The sequence below is a fragment of the Triticum dicoccoides genome, chromosome 1B, assembly GCF_002162155.2.
Source record: "Triticum dicoccoides isolate Atlit2015 ecotype Zavitan chromosome 1B, WEW_v2.0, whole genome shotgun sequence".
NCBI lineage: Eukaryota > Viridiplantae > Streptophyta > Magnoliopsida > Poales > Poaceae > Triticum > Triticum dicoccoides.
This window is the reverse complement of record NC_041381.1, coordinates 702,158,466-702,183,858: the sequence shown is the minus strand read 5'-3', so window position 1 is coordinate 702,183,858 and position 25,393 is coordinate 702,158,466. Positions and strand designations below refer to the sequence as shown.

The 25,393-nt window shown below is 46.3% G+C and overlaps 2 protein-coding genes across 2 annotated transcripts in view; both read right to left on the bottom strand.

Annotated features, from left to right (window-relative positions):
• Positions 1-1,835, bottom strand: part of LOC119351015 — a 3,766-nt gene extending 1,931 nt beyond the window's left edge. Inside the window, exon 1 of the mRNA XM_037618585.1 lies at positions 1,609-1,835. Coding sequence (XP_037474482.1) covers positions 1,609-1,835 — 227 coding nt within the window. The remainder of the gene's footprint in view (positions 1-1,608) is intronic.
• A 17,158-nt stretch (positions 1,836-18,993) lies between these two features.
• Positions 18,994-20,232, bottom strand: LOC119313820. Its single transcript, XM_037588950.1, has 4 exons — positions 20,060-20,232; positions 19,822-19,893; positions 19,349-19,476; positions 18,994-19,219 (listed from the first exon to the last, which is right to left on the bottom strand). Exons 1-4 carry the CDS (start codon positions 20,201-20,203, stop codon positions 19,081-19,083), a joined length of 483 nt encoding a protein of 160 aa, XP_037444847.1. The 5' UTR covers positions 20,204-20,232; the 3' UTR covers positions 18,994-19,080.
• Between the last annotated feature and the right edge of the window lie 5,161 nt (positions 20,233-25,393).

Sequence of the window (25,393 nt, the reverse complement as noted above, 5' to 3'; positions counted from 1 at the left end):
TTGAGGCACAGGCGGCTAGGATTCCTAGTTCGCCTTCTTTCCACCTCCGCCGACAACAAGAATGGGTAGGTACTTTTCCTCTTAATAATAACTCTTTCTTTCTTTGTTTTTTTTACTTCCTTCTTTGTTGTTTTTCTTCATAAATTTGTTTTTGTACTCCCTCTGGTCCTTTTTACTTCGTATACCAAAGTTTGACCAAATTTATATTTAAAAATATCAAGATCTACAATATCAAATATATATATATATATATATATATATATATATATATATATATATATATTTGATATAATATGAAACTACATTTCGTAATAAATCTAACAATGTTGATTTAGCATTATGAATGTTGGTACCTTTTTCTACAAGTTTGGTCAAAGTAGGGATACTTTGACTTCGGACAAAACTTATATGCAGATTAAAAAATACCGGAGGGGGTATAAAAAACCAAATGAATCTTATAACAGATTTTTTGGACAGAGAACATATTAATACCACGGAGATACCAATTACAACCTATCTCTACACCAACCAAAAACAATAAAGAAAAGGTCCTGCCATAGTGAATAATTCCTTGCAGTGCAGTGCAAACCACCACCAAACACAACACATAGAGTTTAGATTCTCCAAAAGCGACGCCTTCAACAATGCACCGGTGCCGATCTTAGATTTTTCACCCTCGAGAAAGTCCACGCTATCAAAACAATTCAACAAGGCCTTTCCTAGGTACAACTTATTAAGGTCAGATCTTAGGTTTTCACCTTGAAAGAGAAGACTCGGTACTCCTTCGTTGTTGCCGCCTCCATATGCTGAGGCCACTGCTGAGAGTCATGAAATACCAAGAAAAGTCTTCATCGCCTCGAAGCCTCGGTCCGCCATTACCAGCCCTCCAATTTCAACCGTCATAATATCGTTACCATTGTCAGCCCCATGGAAATTGAAACACAGACATGTCTCATGAGGTCAACAGACAGCGAATCTCGCCACCCCTCCTGGAGCAGCATAGACTCATAATAACAGCGCGCACGACCAGATCCCATCTGATTCAGCAATCTATGCTCGTCATGCACCCAAAGGATCTCCGGCAGAGCCTTCCAGAACCCGTCAATGGCAAGATCGAAGAGAACGGCAACAAGCAGATCACCGTCTGCAAAGAGAGCCTTGGCTCAGTGGTTGGGTATGCGGTTGTGCAGCCTAATGACCCGAGTTCAATTCCTAGAATTGACAGGTGATGCACAGGGGTTTTACCCCGTTTATTGAGGATCAATCTTGGTGTGGTGGAACCACGCATCTAGAAATATCTTGATACTCATTTAAAAAATTCTGAGGACCATGCTTATCTTAGTACTCATACTAAAATGGTTGTATGCGTCCCTAGTTGGTGCAGAGGCCGAGAAGTGAAACTCTCTCCCATTTTAAAGGTGGTCGTATGCATAGTTCTGATGCAGAGGCGGGGATATCCCCCCTTTAAAAAAAAAGCAGATCACCGTCTGTGCGCGAGAAGAATCGTAGGACCACCTCTTGATTCAACACCAGCAAACCCCATATCGGGCCCTGCGGCCCATACCGGACCCTCCGCCGCCACGCCTGCGTGATGGAGGACGTTGTCACTCAACCGCGCGGTGGAGGCATCCGGCAGCCGCCAGGCCCTCTGGCCGCCATAGCGTCGATGCCTCCATGGAGATACTCAGCGCCCATGCCTTCATCTCGCACCGCCGCAGCAACCTCCCGTCGAGCTCCGCCGTACCTCCCAGCCGTGAGTCGAGAGACTCCATCACTTCACCCTCTGTGATGTGAATCCCCCGCGCGAGGGACTCCCGTCGTGGCGCAAAGGCCATGCCCGCCGCCACTGTTGGCACCGGCAGCAACGGCGCCTAGGGGAGCACGGCGGCGGTGGTTGTTGGCTAGGGTTTGGGGGCACGGAGCCGTATACTTTGACATCTATCATCTACTCCCCCCATTTCAAAATAGATGACTCAACTTTATACTAACTTTAGTACAAAGTTAGTATAAATTTGGATCATCTATTTTGGAACGGAGGGAGTAAGTACGTGTGCCACCATGGCCAGAAGTAACAGCTAGGAATCTTGTCGAGAAAGTGCTTCGACGGCAATCATGGAGCGTGGCCCACAAGCTACAGTTTGTTGGATGCATGCACGTAATCTACTCGAGTAAATAGAGCTTTTTCGAAAAAATAGCTCTATCTACACAAATAGATAGTCTTTTCAAAAAAATAGCTCCCTCTGTCCTAAAATAAGTGACTTAAGTTTTTACTAACTAAAGTTAGTATGAACTTGAGTCACTTATTTTGGGACGGAGGGAGTACTAAATAAGAGTTATAATAACATGATACCGTATCACACAATATCACAAGGTACGATAGCATACTGCGAAAAAAAAATTATGAGACCAAGTCTCACAGGCCATCCCGTGAGACCCTCCCCGATGGATGACACGTGACGAGGTTCATCTCAAAACACGTAATCCCACATTGCCCACTTACCCATTCCCGATTCCAATCACATATGTATCCTTTTTTAACACCAGTTATGTATGTATCCTTATTAACCTATTGTAGAGATACCTACGTAACTCATACCCCATGAGCTAGGGTTCGCATGCTGCTCTCATCCATGGCGGCGCCGGATGACCTCGTCGCCGGCAGCCACACAGTACCATGCCACCAAGACCAGTCGTCGATGGCCATGCCCCACAAACCGGTGACCATGGGGCAAGATGCATCCAGCTGCTATGTGACGCCGCACATATATGTATTTTCTTAAACCATATGATTGTACTAAGAGCTTGTTGCAAACAGCGAACACTATGATATCATACACAAGAGAAACAGTAAATGAAAATATTCATACTAGTTCAGAATACGTGAATTCCACTTGCCTTACAATCCTGTTCAAGCCTAGGAATTCATATGCTGCACCACATGTCTTACATGCCTGTTCAAGTTAAGCAGTACACTGAGAAAATTTGACGCCAATACCTTGTTTTTTTCTTTCGAAAAGGGGGTTTACTCCAACCTCTGCATCAAAAAAATGCATACGGCTCATATTATTAAAAAAATATCCAGCAACAAGTCTCCAAGTCTTGAAGTAAGAAAAAAACAAAAGCTCATAAGAGCAAAAATAAAAAGCCAATACCCTGTGTACTGCTTAACTTGCACACGACTATGTGTCAGCCAATTAAACATCTCTCTCTCCCCCTCTCGTCTGATTAAAGAGAAAAGTACACCAATCTTCTAGTTTGGTGAAGCCAGGGCAGTTTACACTCGAATTTTTTTGCCAATGAAGCAACTATATGTATGTCAGAAGGGTGAGTTCAGACATCGGCTCTCCGGCGCACTTGCAGCGCTGGAAAGGAACATGTGGATGACGAGCTAATGTGTGCATCTTGGTGCCCGGCTGGTGTCGAGGAGTTAGTCCGGTCCGGCGAGGACGTATTGCCGCGTTACCACCGTCAACAAGGAGTCATCTTTCAGCATAGCCGCCGTCGACAAGGAGTATGCCCAGCAATCGGCATCGGCATCTTGGCGCGTGACCACCGTGAACGTAAAGTCCGCCCAGCCAGTAACGCTGGCGGCGAGGTCTTCCGTCGCGGCCACTGACAAGAAGTCGCCACAGGGTCATCACGCGCAGATGTCGGTGCCGAGATCATTCATGGCAGGCATGGACGAGATGTCATCAATCCGTCGTTCCGAGCGGCTGCCGGAGATAAGGTCCTTTGGCTCAGCTGTCACGAAGGAGAGCGAGACCAAGCAAACCCTAAATCGTTGTGTACTTTTGTACGGGCCAAAGTGGGAGTTGGTGCTTTGAGATTGTGAATGTCACGTGTCATCCATTGGGGCGGGTCTCACGTGATGGTCCGTGAGACAGAGACTTGGTCTCATAGAATTTTTTTTCCGCATACTGCTAGCTAGCCAAACTGTAGATGTCATAATTGAACTGAAAACAAGCTCGGGCCATCTTTGTTTCTCAATTTTCGATCTTGTCTTCACTGCTTTCGCTGGTACTAGCTGTGGCTTCTACCCCCTTGTCTGAACCGAGACCGAGGACAGCAGCAGAAATCATACACAAAAAGAATAACCCTTTAGCTGCATTGACCACACCCTGAACTGTACGCCCGTAGGACATCAAGCGCCTGCAAGTATTGAGTAGTATGTGAAATGAGATTATATGTATCAACTCCAGTCAAACAAACAAATAAACAGGAAATTAAGCAAGAAATTTATAAAGTTCCATGCATCTTCTTTGATCCTCTTTTATTGTACGTACAACGTAGAGGCATAGCGTCCCGGAGTGTTCTTCAACTTAGCTATTGTGGCTTCCAGCTCCTTCCTGTTCTTTTCCAGCTCAGAATCCAAGGCAGGGAACTTGCCAGCATGCTGGATTGATACCCATAGATAATGGTCACTCTACTTGCGTTGCATATCATCAATAACCAAGTAACCGCTGATTACCATTTGTAAATCCATACACGAACAGCCACACCACCCCAACACGCCAAACCAACGGCAAATGAGCAATAAGGGCACTGCTTGAAGTAGTCGGAGTACTCCACTATGACAGAACTGTGACAAAGAGACAAAGCTGAGTTTGACGAATGTTGGCATCCAAGACGCTTCCTTCAAGAAGGGGACCAACACTGGAGTGACGTCACCATCGGATCCAAAGGATCATGGTTCTTTACTGGACCATCCGAAGGGGTAAAGTAGCCACGATGACGCCTTCAGGAAGGAGACGATGCCCACGTACATCGCCGTCATCGGCCCGACCAAGCCGGACGGGGAATATCCCTTGGCACGCACACTCTACCTTCGAAGTGCCACCACTCGTCGAAGAACCGTCGGCCACGCCGCCCGAACGGCCATAAAAATCAGCCCGTACATGAGCCGCACACCCCGCCCAGGAGAAGCGCGACACCCATCACCGAGGCCGCCGCCCAGACAACCAAGACCTCCCCGCAACCAGCACGACGACAAATGGGCGTCACCGACCGGTGAGAGGTAGAAGGCACCTCCTTCCACCCCAAAATGGACCCTCTGGCAGGAAAGAAGCCCAACCAACCAGATCCAAGCAAAAGAGGGTCATTGGCAGCCACCACACCGCTCCACCAGTTACAAGGGCCATTGACACGGCCCGTTTGGCAACTCCTGATCTTGGCGTCGGCATAGCCAGGTGGCCCCCAACCTCCCTCCTCCGTTTACCACTACCTCCACCGGCCAGCCAGTGGCACCCTCGTCGAGCCGCTGTGTATAACTGCACGCACTAGCCACTTCAACGAAAAGCTCAAGTTATGGGAGAGGGCCGGACATTATACTCCAACACCCTCAATCTGATGGAGAAAGATGGGCTCTGCATTTATTGTCAACACTCCCAATTTAATTACGTCAGCCGGGTCTTGAATTCAAGACCTCTTAGCTCCGATACCATGTAGAGTTGCACGCACCAGCCAGTTCACCCAATCGAGCTATCAGAGAGGGCCTATACTCCCACACACCGATCTCCCACAAACAGAGCCGCTCTCATCCGCCACATCCACCATCCGAAGAGCAGACGAGGAGGAGGTCAACCACCTCCGTCACACTGCCAACCCCACCAGCCGGACGCCACGACATGGGCGGCCGCTGGTGATCCACGCCGCCCGCGGCTCGCCCCACGAGATTAGATATTGAAGGGTTGCAAGAGTCGAAGCCGCCAATTTTGGTCCCGCGTGCACTTCCTCCATGCCTCTCACTGCACCGCCGACATCTTCCAGCCCTGCCGCACGGCTGTGCTGCCGCTCCCAGCGCCTATGGCGGCACTGAGGTCCGGGTGAGCCACCCCATGTCAAGCCACCCACGTGAGGGGAAGAAGAACTCCCTGCCGCCGCCGCCAGCTGTCGGGCTTCGCCCCGTCGTGGCCCCTGTCTGAGGCGAGGGAGGGGAGGAGAGGAGAAGGCGGGGAGCTCCGCCCGTGGCTTGGGCTAGCCTCCCGGGCGCTAGCGATGGCGTCGCGGGAGAAACGGGAAAGGGTGCGCTGCCACTAATTATTTGCTAAAGGGATAAGCAAAAAGCCATCATGCTCCGATTAACCTCGAAAAAAAAGGTTTTCTTAATGATATGATTTGCATGCTGTCTTGTTGCTAGTAAGTCAGGATTTACATGTTCATGTCAGGTTAATCAAGTTGATTATGATAAGTAATTTTGCTCTTGTTTCTAGCTAATACAAGAGACACATAGATGCTGCTGTTTCCATTGCACAGGATTTCACTGGCTATATCGGCACTTGATGCCGCGAGATACAGAAATCATGAGAGAAAAAGTCAAATTTGGTTAAGATACCTCGATCGAGACATCGCCGGAGAGCTGGCGGGAGCGCATGAACCTGCTTGGCACGAGCCGGCGTCCCGCCTCCGCGGCCGCCGCCTGCGTTCGGTGGAGCACGGAGCCACCCAGCCTCCTCGCGGCGCATCGAACCAACGCCATCGTCGACTGCATGCGCACAATCGGTTAGGGTTTAGCATGACAAATTCGTCACGAGTCACTAGTTCACCACCGCCGGCGTGCCGCGGCTGCCCCGCCCCACCATCGATCAGTTGCAGTATGTAGAGATTTCGGTGAGCATACCTTGCGGATCGATCTGGGCCTTTCACAGCGGCTAGGGTTCGTCGTTCCACCTCCGCCGACAACAAGAATGGATAGGCACTTTTCCTATTATAATAACAACTCTTTCTTTCTTTTCTTTTTTCCTTGGCAGAAAATTGTTTTGTAAACACCCAAATGCACCTTATAATTGAATATATTAGAAATAATTGAGTTTTTTCTAAAACACATCTAGATGTGCTGTACGATGCCAACCTTCAAACCGTCTGCAATCGTTCGGTCCGCACGGTCTGGACATGTTGTGCCATCTACATTGGTTCGCAACGCAGTCCGGACACACTTTCTTCCGTAAACCGGAGACAAATGTGAACGCTTTGCTAGCGTCCAGACATCAGCCACGTCCGCTTCTGACCATCTTGGCCCACCCAAAACCTTCCTCTCTAGCCCGCGCGTGTTCCGCCGGCGCCAGCTGCCCCTTCAAGCAACTGTAGAGGGCCGCTCCCTATTGAAGCAAGCAACAGAGCGGATGCGGCCTCTCACTGACGGAGACACGTTGCTGGACGGGACGGGAGGGATATCTATCACGCCCGTTGGATGCCCGGTTCGTCCGTATGCCACCATTAAGCAGGCTCACCGGCTGAGAAACCTACTCGGGGCCGTGCATTTGACGCATCCGGATGACTGGCCTAACCGGAATCCGCTATTTAAAGATGGCCACGCTCGGCTTACTCCACACCACAACAGAAGCCGCTCCACATCCTCCTCCCTTGCACCACATCCGCCATCACTGCAGGCAGCAACCCTCTATGGGAGAGCCTTTCGACGGAGATGAAGCACAAGGTGTTCGCCCCTTGCGGCCTCCTACCAGAGCTGCTGTGCCAGGGGCCGGCATGCTGGCTAGCTTGCCCAAGGTCTCCGATGACAACCCCACAATGGAGACAGGCTTTGACGACACTGCACCAAAGCTCGCACCTATGCATGCCGACTTCACCATGGACCAGGCACAGGCACACTACAATGCCGCCATGGTGGCGGAGCAGCCTGCACCGGCTCCTATGTCGGTGTTGCAAAAGGCACAGGAGGAACAACAGTACAACCTATTCCTCCAAGAGCAGCATCGGCTGGCGGAGAGCAAGATCGACGGCGAGCGCACGAACGAGGAGGCCATGGCCGTGGCGAACCCCAACTTTGTTCTGGAGCAGCATGCGATCTACGAGGCCATGCGTGCTAAAGCCGCCACTCACTAGGAAGCCACCGCTGCGGAGGCGCGGCTGCAGGCGATTGAGGAGGCGAACAACGCAAGCTGCGCCTCTTACGCGCCGTCGACGAACTATCGGGCGGCCCGGTTGGACGAGATAGTGCCAGCGCCATCATTTCGATCGTGAACCTCACGTCCACCCGTGACAGACAGGTGGCGGACTCCTTCGAGGATGTGTAGGGCATGGTATGTGATCCAATGTGGCCTGGTCCGTCTTCGATGTTCTACTCTTCTTCACCGTAGACTGCACCTTCACTTCACGAGTCTTACCGCCTTCGTTCATCGGGACGGGCAGATGGAGGAGGTGGTCGCCAATGCAGAATAGAAATGAAGTGGACGACGGCCAGCCGCCATCATATTGTAGGATAGGTTTGGGATCGGGTTTGTCTCTTTTTTCGAAATGTTCGAAATGTAATGAAAATCCGGCATGTTTGCATGAATGTCGTCTGGTTTATACGAAAATCTGACATGTTTGCATGAATTTTATGTGGTTAGTTAAAAATTTGTTTGAAATGTATGTACGCAGCGTTGGATGGCCAGCTCCCGCATTCATGTCCGCGGGACTGGCGGTTCGCTGTTGGAGATGCCCTAAGTATTGCACACCTAAATCCCCTATGTTATCGATCCTACGCGGGATTCATGTTGGCATTCTTTTTACCTTTTTTCTTTATACTTGATTGAGTCACTTAGATGTGCAATAATTCGGGGCACATCTAGATGTGCCCTAAACATACCCCAATAATATTACCTACTAATAAAGGGACTATTGTCTCTACCGCGTTGGATTCCCTTTTAAAAATGAACCCTTGCATTTTATATAAATTGACCCGTAGTCTAACTTAAGTTATAGCCGGACCGTCTTTTAGTTTTTTAAGAAACCCCGTGACATTTGAGGTAATTAACAAGCCATCCATATTTAAATGAAACAAATCATTTTTTACCTTTTAACAGAAAACCCTAGATTTTTCCATAATCAGTCCACAATCCATCTAAAACGAATGCTTATCTCTATTATTCATATCTTTTAAGTTGTAAATTGATTTTAACATTGTTATACATGAAATTTGATTAGAAAAATGTTTAGCATCTGGATATGATATTAGTTTACCTGTTAAATATTTTATTTTGGATGCAAACTTAATCTATAGCACGCAGTTTGTTTCTCTTTTGTACCGGCGGCGACTCCGATTGCAAATGAATAACCACTAAAACTAGATTGAGATGAAATAAAATATCGGTAACCACAAATGCACACCTTTGAAAAACCTTGTAGCAAAAAACAACAGATTTCTCATCTCATTCCAAGCGAGCGCGTACGAGAGAGACCTTAGAATTGACCACATTCAAACGCATTATGGTTGTGTGAGAACTAAGGCCACCTTTGACGAGGGTGAGGAGGATAAGCGACAACACAATTGTGATGCCCTTAAAATAAAGAGCATGAACTTATTGGGCGGTTTCATCTAGCCCTTCCCAGTTCCCATGCACGGGTGCTGCTATAGAGTGCCTTCAGCGCCGGCTAGAAGGACGGGCACCCACACACGCGTGAACTGGGCCGACCCAGTTCGCCTCGTTCACTCGAACGCGGTTGTTCCGTCAGCCATTGACATTTTGTAAAATAATAAAAAAATAAAAACAAAAAATTTCGTGAATTAAAAAATGTTCACGAAAGTTAAAAAGAAAGTTATCAAACTTCAACAAAGTTAATAAATTTGAAAAAAGTTCATCCTTTTTCAAAAATTTCATCGAATTTGAATATATCAATAATATATAAACTCTACTATTCATGATTTTTGTAGCTGAACCAGCATATGACATTATTTTGTAGCTGCACTAGAGTATGCAGCAAAAAAGTTTCACATTTTTATATCCTTTTTACTAACAGTTACAAAAAATGTCAACTGGGTGCGCCTAGACCCATGTCTCAAAAATACACACCGAAGTTCAATTGTCTGGAGGTTACATTAGTTTATCTTCATGTTTTCGAACATGTTTCTAAAGGAGCACTGAATGAATAACCTTGTGTTGATTAAAAGAAAGTCAAGAATGATAGTCTCTGCCGCTCGGTGACGGGAAAAAACTCAACGCAATCGAGTGAATGGATCTCTAATAGACGTCACACAATTTTGTTTGAGATATGGAATCTGGTAAAACCTTCAAAGGCGATTGGAATCTGGTAAAAGCAGTGGACAGAATAAGGACAACAACCATTTCCGGTGACCCACCGTTGACGTACAACAAGCTACGCAATGTATGTCCACACCAAGTCCTACGGTTTCACTCGTATAGATAAGAGATATAATAACATGATACCATGTCACACAATCACAACGATAGCATGGTGCTAGCTACCCAAACTGCATGTCATCATAATTTAACTGAAAACAAGTTGGGGGCCATCTTTGGTTCTTAATCTTCGCTCTTCTCTTCACTGACTTTCTCTGCAAATCCCAACAGCCTGTCGGCACCAGTGATACCAAAAAGATAAGCACCAGCATAAACGAAAAATGTCGCCTTGCAAGCCAAATCTAGCGCGCCCCGAGCCCTTCCTGTGTACTTCTTAAAGCGCCTGTATATAGAGAGGAGTAGGTCAAATGAGATCATATATATATAACAACTCCTGCCAGACAAACTAACAGGAAATTAAAGGAAGAAGATCAAGTGATTTTGTATCCTACATAGGGTCAAATGATCTTTTCTCAGTGGCTTGTGCAGAAAAATGCTTCTCAATAGCCTCCTTTTTTAGCGGGTTCTTCTCAATAGCCTTGTTCAACACATCATACAACTCCTCCTCCGCCTGCTGGATCAGGCGTGTAGGGTGTGCACGAGCATGCTGGATTGATAAACGTAGATAATAATGGTCAGTGTACTTAATTTGCATCGCCGATCATTATTTAAGCACTGATTGTGACTGGTAAATAATTAAGAAAAATCATCATGTCCTGTCCGTCAATCAAAATATACGGAATGCATCCTTCATGTGTAGCAACTAGTGTCAGAATCATACTTACTGTATATAGATGGAGCAAATATATAATGTGTGTGCTCGGTTTGGTTTGGTTGCTAATTAAGTAAGGGCCTTGTTCAGTGGATTACCTGAAATCAGTCTAGGCGGATGGATCGTTATCTAGTAATACGTAACTAGGAAATCAAGATGTCGCAAGTGCCTGGTTGGGCTAGTAGATTGATCTCCTGACTGTGTACATGTTGCTGTCTCGATTGCACAGAAGAATTCAATTATGCCTGGCTATGTCATGGATGATGAGAAAAAGGATGTCAATTTTCGTCAAGATACCTCGGCGGAGACCTTACTGGAGAGCTCGCTGGAGATCATGAGCCTGCTTGGCAGTTGGCACGACCGCCGCCTGCCTTCGCTGTAGCAGGGAGCCACCGAGCCTCCTCGCCAAGCATCGAACCGCCGCCATCGCCGCCGGCCTGCCATCAATCAATCAGCGATTAGGATTATGTCCGTCACGAATCACCATCGCGGGCCGGCCGCGTATACGCACACACCATCGATCGGGTTGCAGGCGTGGAGATTTCGGTGGGTTTTGGCGAGCGTGCGTACCTTGCGGATCGATGTGGGCAGTGGGCGTTCCTTCCTCAGGCGGCTAGGGTTCGTCGTTGGCCGCTTCCTTCCGCCTCCGCCGACAACAAGGGTACTAATCGATACCTCTTCTCTCTTCTCTTCTCCTGTTCTCCTCTCCTGTCTATCTATTTTTCTAAAGAAAGGGTAACGAACAGCTTTTCGGAAACGTACGTACGAAAATTGTACATCGGCGTGGCTGAAACTGAATCCTTTTCCGAAACGTATGTACGAACAGCCTTGTACATCGACCTGGAGTCTGAGTCCGATGACAGTACTATCTACGCACATGCATATCAATGGAGGAGGGCTAGAGCACTTGGTGGTCGACGGGAGACACAAGAAGGGGACATGGATTTTTAGAACACCTGCACTCCGGCCCTGGTATCCTGGCTAAATCATTTTTTGTATATTTATGTTTGACAAAAAATTCTGAAAAATTTATCGTAGATTCTAGTTAGAAAGCTTTGCCACGCTGCAAAGATTTGAACTTCAAGATATGTTTTATGTGAGAGAAACAAAAAAGAAAAATCTATTTGCACCAATCGTGATCGGGGAATGGATGGCTAGATAGAGAGGACCTGGTTGCAGGTGTTCTATTATATATTTTCGCACAAGAAGGCCAAGTGGAACGCATCACCATGCTGGTCGCCCGTGCTGCGTTCCGGTCGTCTTCTTCGTCCGCACTCTTTCTTCGCCGATGCCGTAATTTTATCACAGCTTCCACTCGCCGTGCTGACGGAGACAATTAATGGAGGCCGTGTGGTGCTCCTCGTGCCTGCCGAGTTCACCGTGCTCACGCCTTCCTGGGTTGAACTTATAGCAGAGGAGGGCCAGAGTACTTGATGCCCAGATTTCATCGCTATAGTATATTCCCTGGTGCTTGGTCTGGGACTCTCGGTAACCATGGCACACAGCATGACAGGATACATGCGGTTACTCCGAGCAGGCCTCCATGGCATGGCGCATGCGGTGTCAGAAAAGGTTTCGTGCCTCCATGCAGTTCTACTCCCTCCATTCCCAAATGTATAAGTCTTTCTAGATATTTCAATAAGTGACTAAATATGGAGCAAAATGGATGAATCTACACTCTAAAATATGTACATTCGTATGTTATAGTCCATTTGAAATGTCTAAAAAGACTTGTATTTAGGAATGGAGGGAGTAAATCGCATCCGCGCGCGGGACTACGCAGAGGGGACAGCTTGATCACTAGCTTGTTACGGTTAGTCCATAAGAGTCCAAATAAGAACTATAATGCCCTGCCACCTAGTGTGGCGGGAACTGGCCCAGCTAGCTTCTAGTTCTTCAAAGCGGTCGGGGAAATTTGTGTGGCACCACCCACCGGGCACCACCTCACGGAAGCAACTCCATAGGAATTGAGCCGTAACACATGAGAGAAAAATATGGTTGGAGTCCTCGGTCACCTCGTAGAGCGGGCAAAAGCCATCCCAAGTCCCTGGCGCTTCAGGAACTCCACCCAGGAGGGGACCCTACCTCGGATTCGGATCCAAAGAAAGATCTGAATTGTCAGGGAAGCCAAATCGACAACAACGTGCCATGAGGGGTGAGGGCCCTAGCGAAAGGGAATTCACATTGTAGAGAGACCTGGAGGACAAACAACAGCTTGGCTCGAGATGCTAGGACACCATGTCGGGCTCAAGGTTAGGAGAATTTGTCCACCAGACCACGTGGTATTTATGCTTATCACCATCGTCAGCCTAGAAGAATTTGGATGGAATTGCGCAATCTCATAATGCAGGGTTCCGTGGAGGCATTAGAAGCACATTATGAACAGAAGTAGGCTAGAAAGGGCGGTGTTAATCAACACTGTAATAACCTCCTTGGAAAGACAACGTCCTTGCAAGTATCAACTCTATGCTGGAGCTTGGTGATATAGGGTTCTAAGATCCGCCACCAAGAGTCTGGAATCTCTTATTGGGATCCCTAGATAAGAAATGGACAATTGAGTCAGCCGGCAATGGATTGTCGTTCACCCTCCGAACACCGCCAAGACCATGACCTCACTCTTGGAGAGGTTGATGGTCAAACCCAACATCTGTTGCAGGCAAATGCGAATAAGTTAGAGGTTCACAATGTCTCCCTTAGAGCCTTCACCCAAATCGTGTTGTCGGAATACTGGAGAAGGATAGCAACAAGGGAATCAACCACCATGTTCAAGAGGAAGGATGAGAAGGGGTCCCCCTAATGAACCCCACAATAGGTGTGGTAGAACGGTAGTACTTCACCATTGCTAATCACTGCAGTGCGACCACAAGACACCAACTGCATGATCCCGGCCTTCTTAAGAAGCACTTCCCAAAGGATGGACCAGTCAAGCGTATTGTATGTCTCGTGAAAGTCATTCTTAAGAGAAAAAATGCCTTCTGGAATATTATTTTGACCTCATGAAGCACTTCATGGAAGACTAGGTCCCCATCAAGGATATACTGCCCTTGGAGAAAGGCAGATTAGTTTGGATGGGTTAACCGATCTTCCAGAAGTGCCGCCCTAGTGACGTATACTTTGGATAATAGATGGTGTATTCACATTAATGACGATGATCAGGCAGAACTGATAAAAGTCGGAGTCCCCTTGAACCTTTGGGATAAGCCTAATAACCCTAAAATTAAGTCGGGAAAGATCTAGGGTTCCGAAATAATAGGCCTAGAAACATGGCCATCATCTCGACCTTAAAAGATCTTCAGAACACCTGAAAAAACCACAACGGCAGGCCGTCGGTGTCAGGTGCTGAGTTGGGGTTCATCCCTTGGGTAGTGGCAATGACTTCGTCCTCTGAGAAAGGTGACATGAGGACCTCATTATCTAAATCCGAGACTAGCTGCGGACTCAACCATCTGTGAGGGACCAATGCTGAACCACCCCACAAGGAAAGGAGAAGAGGTTCTGGCAGAAGCCGTCGACAAGCTCGCGAATGTTGTCACGCAGCTGCAAGAATCTATCACCAGCCTAGGGAAGGGAGATGATGTTGCGGCAATGCCGACCGTAAGCAATCACATGGAAGTAGGTCATGTTGGTACCCCCCTGCAAACCCATATCTGGGTACCGCGCTGGTGCCAGTTGCACTCCTCATTGGAGAATATGATCATGACCTTGTCCTCAAGGGCGTATCGATGCGTCCACTCATCGGGAAATAGGCAGTAGGAGTCTCCCCGCATATCAAGCGCCTGAATGCTCTAGAGAAGGGTATTTTTACGATCCCAAAAGTTGCGACCAATGTGGCACACCAGCCCTTCATAAATTGGCGCCAACGCTTTGCACAATAGTGGCAAGAATCTGCTGACAATAGGGACCGATATTGGTTTGCCCTAGCAGCGATCCACCTATCCCTAACCGCACCCACGAAATCGCGTTGATTCAACCCGAAAGTGGAACGAGTGGGCGGGGCATGTCCTCTATAGAGGATAGGAAAAGTGGAATGTACGTGATCGGAGCCGATCCTAGTAATTGATCGCATGGAGAGAAGCAAGCGGACACCAAAGTTCCCACTCAGGCCAAATGAAAACACGATCAAGCACGAACAAACTAGGATTGACTTGCTTATTCGTCCAGGTGAATGAGTGCCGATGAGATTAACTTCACGTAGTCCCAGGTCAGCAATGCAGTCATTAAAGAGCCACAATCAGGGAAAATTGATGCAATCGTTGCTTTTGTCGCCCGAGTGGCGGATGAGATTGAAATCGCCGCCCACCACAATCGAGACATTGGACGCAAAAAAAATTCTATGGAGTTCATCCAGGAATGCCCTAGAATGACGGTGATCGACCGAGCCATCAGTACTAGGGAAATACCTACTAGTAGTGCGGGTGCCCGCTCTACTACTAGCTCTCTACAGCTAACTGGTAGTAGTAGCGCGGGTGGCACCAACGCTACTACTAATTATCTGTAGCGCGTGTCTGTGAACCACGCTACTACTATTAATTTCAAAAACAAAAAAAAATCAATCCAATGCGTGTTGTTAATGGAGGCAGTGGTTTTGATCCAGCGACATCTGGGGTCGTCAAAGTCACATACATGAAGAGGTAAGATCTGGCAGCGTCCGGTGGAGAGGACCGAATCCAGGGCAGAGAAAGGCGACGGTGTGGGACTCCTCTTCATGGCCAAGGCAGAGAGATCCTGGTCATCCATGGTGAAGACCTGCATGGAGATGGAGATGGGAGGGTGACTCAAACCAGAGGGGAGAGGAAAAAGAGAAACGAGGGAGAGAGCAAGGAGATGGAGGGAGCATCGGGGCTAGTCGTCGGCAGTGAGGTGCTCCGGTGTTGTGCCATGGAGGTGCAAGGGAAGACTGGCGAGCTCCTGGACACCACCAGCGCGAGGCGGCGGCCTCATTGGGCGCCATGGAGGAGGAGTCGCGCATGGGCAGGAGCGCCATGGGAGAGCCTATATGGAGAGAGGGGGAGAGGGACGGGAGTGAGGAGGGATTCAAGGAAGGAGATGGGGATTTCAGGGCTGTTAAAAAACCCTGTACTTAGTAGCAGCGCGGGGTTTATACCCCTCGCTACTACTATGGCCTGTCCCGGGGGGCACCGTGGACACTTACTAGCAGTGTGAGTTTATATCCCACGCTAGTACTACCAACTTAGTAGTACCGCGGGGTTTATACCCCTCGCTCCTACTATGACCTGTCCCGGGGAGACCACTTAGTAGCGGTGTGGGTTTATAGCCGCACTACTACTATCGACTTAGTAGTAGCGAGGGTTTTATACCCCTTGCTACAAATTAGTAGTACCGCAGCTCATATACCCCTCGCTAATGCTAAGCATCTATCTATAAGGTATTTTCTAGTAGTGCATAGACAACCACAAGTCCCCACTTGAAGTTGAGGTCGGGCTTAAAAATCTTCTCCGTTATGATGCAATTTTCTCCTAATCTATATGGTAGGTTGATATTTATCTTAATGTGTTCTGAGCAGATTGGTGAGACAAAGATGTTTTCCTATGGAATATCTTGAAAGAACACACATTTGAGAGTTAGACTTTAAACTTAGCAGCCTGTGAGAGTTGGTAACTCTCTAGTAAAATCATGAAGAAACTTCAGAGTATGACATATATGCTCCTAGTGACGGGAAATTTTTTCAGCGGTCAAGTATTGGTCAAGGCTTTGTGTGAAACTTGTTTGCACAAAACTTGTAGTTCAAGGTGTAGTTTACTATTCAAGTTGTGAGTAAGTGTAGCAATGAGTTCTAGATGGAAGTTCAATTTAATAGTCTACACAATTGGTATATAAACAATGTTTCGGAACCATAGGAAAACTTCATGTGCCTCACGCGTGGTGGGGGATTATTGGAATTATTCAGTTTTAGCCCACTTATTTTCTCCAATAATTCGATAGAAAAATCCAAGAGGCCCATATGGCCCATTCATGCATGAAAAGAGGGTGTTGAAAGTTTCTTCCTAGCATGCTAGTGCAGGATGTGGAAGACCAACATATAAGGTGAGTTTTATCACACACCAGTAAGAGCTTGACAAGGGCACATACACGCACTCCCCTTCGCCACCCGCCATGCACACGAGAAGTTTTTCGAATTGAGCCGAGATGCGCTAGGACCTATGCACAAGGTACGCACTGCCTCAGTTTATTTTCCTCTCCTTAGTGGGTCAGTTTCGAGGCGTATATAAGAGGCCTCTCCTGTAGGGAGGCGGATGATCAGGTTTTTGGGGAGCACCATTGTGTGACAGTTGGATCTTTGTTTATCATGGCTGCAAACGACGACGAGTTCCCGAATGAAGGCTTCTTCCCTGATGTTGATGATCTCCTCCTCAACATGACACTCGATGATGGTGCCGTTGCGATTGCCAATGATTCTCTTCCGTTGTGTTGTATGTTTTCGTATCCCTTGTGTTAGGGTTTCCTATATGTCTACTAGTAGGGATAAGGATTTTCTAGGGGAACCGGTTTCTGCAGGGTCCTAGATGCACGCATGTGTGCACATACATATATTGCTATACTATGCGTTGTGTGACTCATGTACATCATACTATCTTCTCGTTTTGACATGTGCACAGCTAGTGAGGAGGCCCAACAACAAAGTGACTAGTGGGTATGTTTTGTAGTCAAAACTAGTATGACATCTTTTGAACCCACAACAAGTTATATCCCACCAGCCCAGGCTTTTGAGTTTCATTATATAGTTTGTACCAATGATATCTTTTTAACAAAATATCTGATTGACAGACCATTTGAATATTAGCATTCATCGTATTAAAATCTCCAAAACAAAATTAATTTTGAACTTTTTTGAAAAAAAAACAAATTTCAATTGTGAAACCATATTGAAACTTATATGAAACTATTACGTGTGTGTTTTGTTGTATTTTTACTTGTTTCATTATCTTTTCCATTACATGGGTTGGCTACTTTTTCATTCCGGATTTCAGTACTATTTCATTCAAGTTTCTTTTCTATTTTTGAAGCTTTCATATAAGTTTCATAGTGTTCTCTTCACATAGTTTCTATACGATATCAATTTCATATCATCACAAATTTACATGCTTTCATTACTTATTCGTACACCCCCTTTGTATGTTTCCATTATTATATCATTCCACACTTCAACCATGTGTGTTTCATCTCGGATTTTATATAAGTTTTATTATGGGTTATTACATCCACTTTTCCATGTTTTTATTATTGGTTCACTCCGGTTTCATTGTCGTGTCATCTCACATTTCATATAAGTTTCATTATCGTATCAATTTCGAATTTAAACTTGTTCAGAATATGTTCAAGTTTGATCTTGTTTTAAAGATATAAATGTCGGGAACATGAATCTTCAAACATATTCTAAATTGGATCATTGGTTCAAAAGTTAAAAGTGTTACACATTTTAGATTACGAGTAAAAGCATGGGTGGATGGGCCATGGGATCAAAGAATAAAATAGTCTTAGTGCAATAAATATCTGCTCGAAAACATAATCGTTAGAGTACTCATTCGCAAATTGTGTACATGCACATACGGCGAGCATGCACGAGGTAGAAACCGGTTCCGCTAGAATTTCATTTCACCTAGTAGTAGCAATCAATGTGGATATCATACTTGTCCCTTTTGTTCCCGATTGTGTGACGAATTTCAGCAATCTGTTTCTTGATCCACTTATCATCTCTAACATTGAGAGGCTCTAAGATAAGGTGGGTCCTTTTTTTAAGTTGCACTTGTTTAATTACTAGTCTCCCCATGTTTTTGAACATGTTTGTAATAGAGTGCTATATGAGTGACCTCATGTTGATAAAAAGAATGTGCAAAATGAATAGATCAAGAAAAGGCAAATCATAGGGCGGTCATGAAGTGAAAGGATCTATACAAGACATCACACAATTAGTTTTCAGAGTGAAACTTCCAAGTTTTTTTGACATGGTGAAACTTCTAAGTTGGTCGCTATCACTTTGCATCAAAAGCACTAGACAGAAGCCAATAAAACCAACACCGAATGCAAGTGACCATACAAGCTACGCAAGTATGTTTGTCAAGCTACGGTATCATTCACGCATGAAGGCAATGTGCCCGAAAAGATATATATAGAGATATAATAACATGATACCATGTCACACAACATCACAATGTATGATAGCACAGTGCAAGCTAGCCAAACTTCGGAGGCCATCATTGGTTCTCCTTTTCTTTATCTTGTCTTCTCTGGTTTTCCTTGGTAGCAGCCAAACAACTCAAAGATAAGAGAAGTAATCAGACTGAAGCAAAACAACGCCCTGGCAGCTCCACCGACCATAGCCTTAAACGCATTTCCATAGGCCTTCACATACCTGCAGGTAGAGACAGGTAGGTCAAATAAGATATAGTATGTATCAACTCCTGTCAAACAAACAAACAGAAAATTAAAGAAGAATTCGATCAATTGTTGTATCTGAATGCATCTTGTATATTGTACGTACAACTCAAAGGCATCTGGTGCTGCTTCCTTGTGAAGCTCCCCCAACTTACGCCACGAGGCCAAAAGCTCCTCCATCCTGCACTGGACCTCAGATTCCAAGGCAGACGGCTCCTCTAGTCTCTTGGATATCTGGAGATTGATACACATAGATAATGGTTACTGTCTTGTCTGTCAGCTGGATATGTACAGAATGCATGGTGCACGTCAGCACGTGTATCAACTAGCCACAGAATCATACTTGCCGTATATGGATAAATGAAGTCACATAATCATCATACTGTACTGGCATGCATCAATCAGAAGATGAGTTGGAACTAATTATTTGCTAAACGGATGAGCAAAAAGTCATAATGCTTCAAGTCAGATCAGCCAGGAAAACTAAGGTTGCTTAATGATATGATTTGCACTGAATTCAATTATCGGATTTCAGCAGATAAATCATGAGATAAAAGATGTCAATTTTGGCTTAGGTACCTCGCTTGCGAGCTGGCGGTAGCGCATGATCTGGCCTGTCTCAAGGAGGAGTCGCTCCGGCACCTGCGATCGCTGGAGCAGGCCAGCAGGGACCGGTAAAAAGTCATTCTCAGATCAACCAGGAAAATAAGTTGGTTAAATGATAGTAAGCAGCAGTACGTCAGGATGTTTCTGTTTCGGTTGCACGGAATTCGATTATGGGTGGCTACATCGACCCTTGATTCCGTGAGATACGTACCTCGCCGGAGACCTGGCCGGAGAGCTGGCGGGAGCGCATGAGCCTGCTTGGCGCGAGCAGGCGTCCCTCCTCCGCGACCGCCGCCTGCGTCCGCTGGAGCAGGGAGCCACCGAGCCTCCTCGCCGCGCACCGAACCGCCGCCATTGTCGCCGGCCGGCGAACAATTGGTTAGGGATTAGGATGACAAGTCGCGCTTACGTTGCGGATCGGGGCGTTCCCCTCAGGCGGCTAGGGTTGCTCGTTCGCTTTCCTTGCGCCTCCGCGGACAACACGAATTGGTAGTTAACTTGTTCTTCTTTGTTTTTTTTTCTTTGGCACAAAGACATTAAGGGGGCTACTAAGCGTTGGCCGGCTGATCTTTTTAAAAGATCCGCCTTCTTACAAGCCTCCAAATTTAACACAATCTAGTTGCTAAACGTGCTCTTCTACCTTTGCTACAAAGACCTTGATGTACAAACAACATTTTCATAGAGGTTGTGTTGCGGATTATTTTTGCAACATAAGTTTTGTTTCAGATTTTTTTCAACATAGGTCAGGTTGCAGAAGTTTTTTTATGCAACATAGGTCGTGTTGCAGAATTTTTTTTGTCTTTTTTTCTTTTGGCAAAAATGATGATGTTGTGAAAGAAGTTTTGCAACATAGGTAACATTGCGGAAAATTTTGCAAATGAAAAAAGTGTGCAAAAGCATCGTCGCCGTTGCCTGCGTCGAGCGCGCCGCTGCCAACCACAACAGAGCAGTAGTACCACTGCCCCTGCTGTTGTAGAAGCGCGCCGCTATCGGGGAGCACACCAACACGACGGGCACTACTAGGAAAAGGGCTATAGATGGGATGGGCACTAATGGCGCACCTGTCAGGTGGTGCGCCACTACTATATACTAATGGCGCACCATTTGATGATGCGTCATTAGTGTCATGACGCACCAGACACACAGTGCGCCACTAGTAATAAATTATTATTTTTTCCATTTTTCCATACATACTAATGGCGCATCCGGGCGAAGTGCACAATTACTAATTCTAACTAGTAATGGCGCACCAGACAGAGAGTGCGCCAGTATTGTATTCTTTTTTTGGAAACCACCACCGCCACCGCGACGGGGCACCACCACCACCGCCCACCAACGTGACAGGGGACCATCACCACCGCCCACCATCACATCCCTCCCTTAATTTGGCCCCTGCAGGAATGGGGAAAAAAATCTGTGGATCTAGTGGGGAAAGGATGCACACCTGCTGCTTGTGCAGCCGTCAGCGACCTCAGATCACGTCGTCCTCGTCCAGCGCGGCTTGTCTGCCGCGGTCGCCTAGCCGCCGTCAGGGCCGGCCCTGGGGTATGGCCAGAGGGGGGGCGGCCGAGGGCCCAGGCCAGGGCGGGGGCCCATGACGTAGGACACATATATATAGTATAGCTCAGAAAAAATATGCTAGGAAAAAAATTATGAGAGAAATATAACGAGATGGGATCGGCCAGGTAGCGAAGCATCGGCGCACGCAAGTCACGGCCGCACAGGACGGCGATTGAAATGCATACGTGTGAAACAAATCGATGGAAAGATCTGGTTTTTCCTGTTCGTCGCTCATCGGTTCGTCTTCGCCGTCTCATTGGACCGTCGCTCCTCGCTCGACGCATCGGCCGCTTGTTGTTGTCGCTGCGCGCAGCAGTCCGCTATTCCGGCTAATAGGCCTTCTCGCAATACGGCAATACGTGTGACGGCCGATCTTTTCCAGTAGTATCCAATATCCATGTTCCTGGTCCATTCATCCATCCATCAATTTCAGATTTTCAGTAGTTTTTTAGTACGTCTATTCAACTATTCATCAATGATTCATCCCATGAAGTTTCACATTTTCTATGCATAATTTTCTAATTCAATCTTTTTTTTTAGAATTCTAATTCAATCTTTGACCGTATCTATTCAACCATCCTATTTTTTTGTCATTCTGTATACATGACTAGGGTTCCGATCATCCAATCTATACATTTCTTATTTTTTGTATACTCTTTATTTCATAATTTTAGGGAACATAAAAAATCAGCCAGGCCGTGAGCCGTTAGATTTGACCCATAGAGTGGCCGAGTGTTACCGTCCACCATTTTAACACATGCCTTGTTGTGAAAATTTCTTGCAACAGACATCTTGTTGCAATTTTTTTTACAATATATGTCTTGTTGCAGTTTTTTTTACAACAACCGTCTTGTTGCGGATTTTTTTCCAGCAGACTACTTTTGCAGGACTATTTCTACAAAACGAAGCCGCGTCGCGTCACAGTAGTCATTAACCACCAAGATTTGCAACAACACCGTTGTTGTTGTTGAAACAGGTGTCTGCACTTGCCATCATGTTGAGGATGCGTGGCAGGCTACGAAGGCGGCGGACGCATTGTGATTATCAGCTGGCTGAGGACAATCATTTCCCTAATGTTAGGGCATTAGCTTGCCATGTTGCTCGAAGCATTTGTGGGTGCTGGAAAAAAGGAGAAGAAATAAATAAAGTGATATGAAAATTCAACCATCGAAGGGTTCTTTGACTTAGGGGCCCATATCTTCCAGTTCGCCCATGGCCTCCCGAAATATAGGGCCGGCCCTGGCCGCCGTCTACCACCCAGCCGCCGCCACTGTCCCAGCCGCACGGTACTCCGCCTCTCCGCTGCTGGCTCTAATCACCACAGAGCTTTCAAACACACTCTCAGTTGCAGAAAACGTTTCTGAAACGGCAGCTGAGCTGCAGACCCGTGCGCATGGGTGTGGGGTGCTATCGGCCGTTGGATCAAAAGACGATCCGACAGACACTGAGCCGGTGGACATGGGCGCTAGATCGGCTGGCAAAAGATAAGTTTTTCCCATATTTTAAACCAATCAATAATAAAAATATAAGTTACTATTACCTCCGTTCCTAAATACAAGTCTTTTTCCTTTGATGTAAACTATATATATGCTCTATCCGTTCCTAAATATAAGTCTTTTTAGATATTTCAAATGGACTACAACATACGGATGTATGTAGACATATTTTAGAGTGTAGATTCAATGATTTTGTTCCGTATATAGTCACTTATTGGAATCTCTAGAAAACACTTATATTTGAGAATGGAGGGAGTATTTAGAGTGTAGATTCACTCTTTTTGCTCCGTATATAGTCCATAGTGAAATCTTTAAACGAACATATATTTAGGAACAGAGGTAATAGTAACTTATTTTTTATAGTAATATTCATACGCAGAGGAATCCTTATGTACATACTATTAAACATTGCCCTCTGCGTGAATAGTGCTTCCGTAGAAAAAATGCGCATACTATTAAAAACTGGGATTTCTTTTACACATCATTTCTCTCCCCCTCCTTCACCCCCACGTCCTTATATAAAGGATTATGATTTAGGTTTTCTTTAACACATCATTTCTCTCCGTCGGCATACTGATACAGAGCCATCACGATCGCCTCCCGATTCATTTCTGTGATGTTGCTGCCGACGCACAAAACAGTAGACCGGGACAGTATATTTGCAAGAACAGTAACCGGTGGGAATAATTCTTTATCGACTGTCCATCTCTACACTACGACATCAGTGAACAGCGCATCAACAATTACCTGAACAAAAAATCAGATAGCACAGTGCTAGCTAGCCAAACTGCGGAGGCCATCATTGGTTCTACTTTTTTTTAATCTTTTCTTCACTGGTTTTCCTTGATAGCAGCCTGGTCATCCACCTCGTTGCCACCAAAAATAAGAGAAGTAATCAGACTGAAGCAAAACAACGCCCTGGCAGCTCCACCGACCACAGCCTTAAACGCATTTCCATAGGCCTTCACACCCCTGCAGGTAGAGAGAGGTAGGTCAAATAAGATATATGTATCTGTCGAGAAAACAAATAAAAAGGAAATTAAGGAAGGAATCAATAAAGTATAGTATCTGCATGCATCTTGCATATTGTACGTACAACTCAAAGGCATCTGGTGCTGTTTCCTTTTGAAGCTCCTCCAACCTATCACACAAGGCATTAAGCGTCTTCAGTGTCCACTGGAACTCAGATTCCAAGGCAGACAGCTTCTTCTTCTTGGGGATCTAGATTAATACACATAGATAATGGTCACTGTACTTACTTTGCATCATCAATCATGAAGTAAGCACTGACTGCAACTGGTAAATAATTAAGAAGGGTATTGTCTTGTCTGTCAGTTCGATATGTACAGAATGCATGGTGCATGTGTATCAACTAGGCACAGGATCATACTTGCCGTATATGGATAAACGAAGTCACATAATCATACTGTACTAGCATGCATCAAGCAGAAGATGAGTTGGAACTAAGTATTTGCTAAAGGGATGAGCAAAAGGTCATAATGCTCGGATCAACCAGGGAAAAAAGGTTGCTTAACTAATGGTATTATTTGCATCCAGTCCTGTTGTTAGTACAGCAGTACAGCTTCAAGTGGGATTAAAAAGCATGTTGTTGTTTCCATTGCACTGAATTAAATTATCGGATGATTTCGACAGATAAATCATGAGATAAAAGATGTCAATTTGGGTTTAGGTACCTCGCTGGCGTGCTGGCGGTAGCGCATGAGCCAGCCTGGCTCGAGGAGGAGTCGCTCCGCCGCCTGCGATCGCTGGAGCAGGCCAGCAGGGACGAGTAAAAAGTCATTCTCAGATCAACCAGGAAAATAAGATGCTTAAATGATAAGCAGCAGTACGTCAGGATGTACAGGTTCAGGTCAGGTTAAGTAATCCTTGATGTCGTGAGAGGTACATATAAATTATTAGAAAAATTAAAGATGCCAATTTTGGTTAAGATACCTCGCTGGAGACCTCGCCGAAGAGCTGGCGGGGGCGCATGAACCTGCTTGGCACGAGCCGGCGTCCCTCCCCCGCGACCGCCGCCTGCGTTCCCTGGAGCAGGGAGCCACCGAGCCTCCTCACAGCGCACCGAACAACCCCCATCGTTCGCTTTCCTTCCGCCTCCGCTCACAACACGAATCGGTAGTTAACTCTTGTTTGCTTTTTTTTTTCCTTTGGCAGAAACTATACATGTTTTTTATTTCGAAAACGTTATAAATCACCCGGTGGATCGCACGCTGGCGTCCGCCCCCTTCACTGCACGCCACGTGCCTCATGGTCACCACCACAAATTTTGCAACTAGCACATTGTTTCAATCTCTATCATCGCAACAACGGCTCTATTGCAGGATCTAGATCCTTGAGAGAACCGCCATCGACGCTCGACGTCGACTACCACGCCGACGAGTTTCTCTGGCGATATGAATGCTGCAGAAGGCGTGCAGACAGAGAGATCGAGTTCCCCCGTCGAGTTGTCGTCTCCTGGTGCTGCTTTG

Excerpts from the sequence above, each read along its gene's own strand:
- LOC119313820 (XM_037588950.1), bottom strand. The coding sequence starts at position 20,203 with ATGGCGGCGGTTCGGTGCGCGGCGAGGAGGCTCGGTGGCTCCCTGCTC. Across the intron at positions 19,477-19,821 it reads ACCGCCAGCTCGCAAGCGAG|ATATCCAAGAGACTAGAGGA; the intron begins GTACCTAAGCCA and ends ATCAATCTCCAG. Across the intron at positions 19,220-19,348 it reads GCACCAGATGCCTTTGAGTT|GTATGTGAAGGCCTATGGAA; the intron begins GTACGTACAATA and ends CTCTACCTGCAG.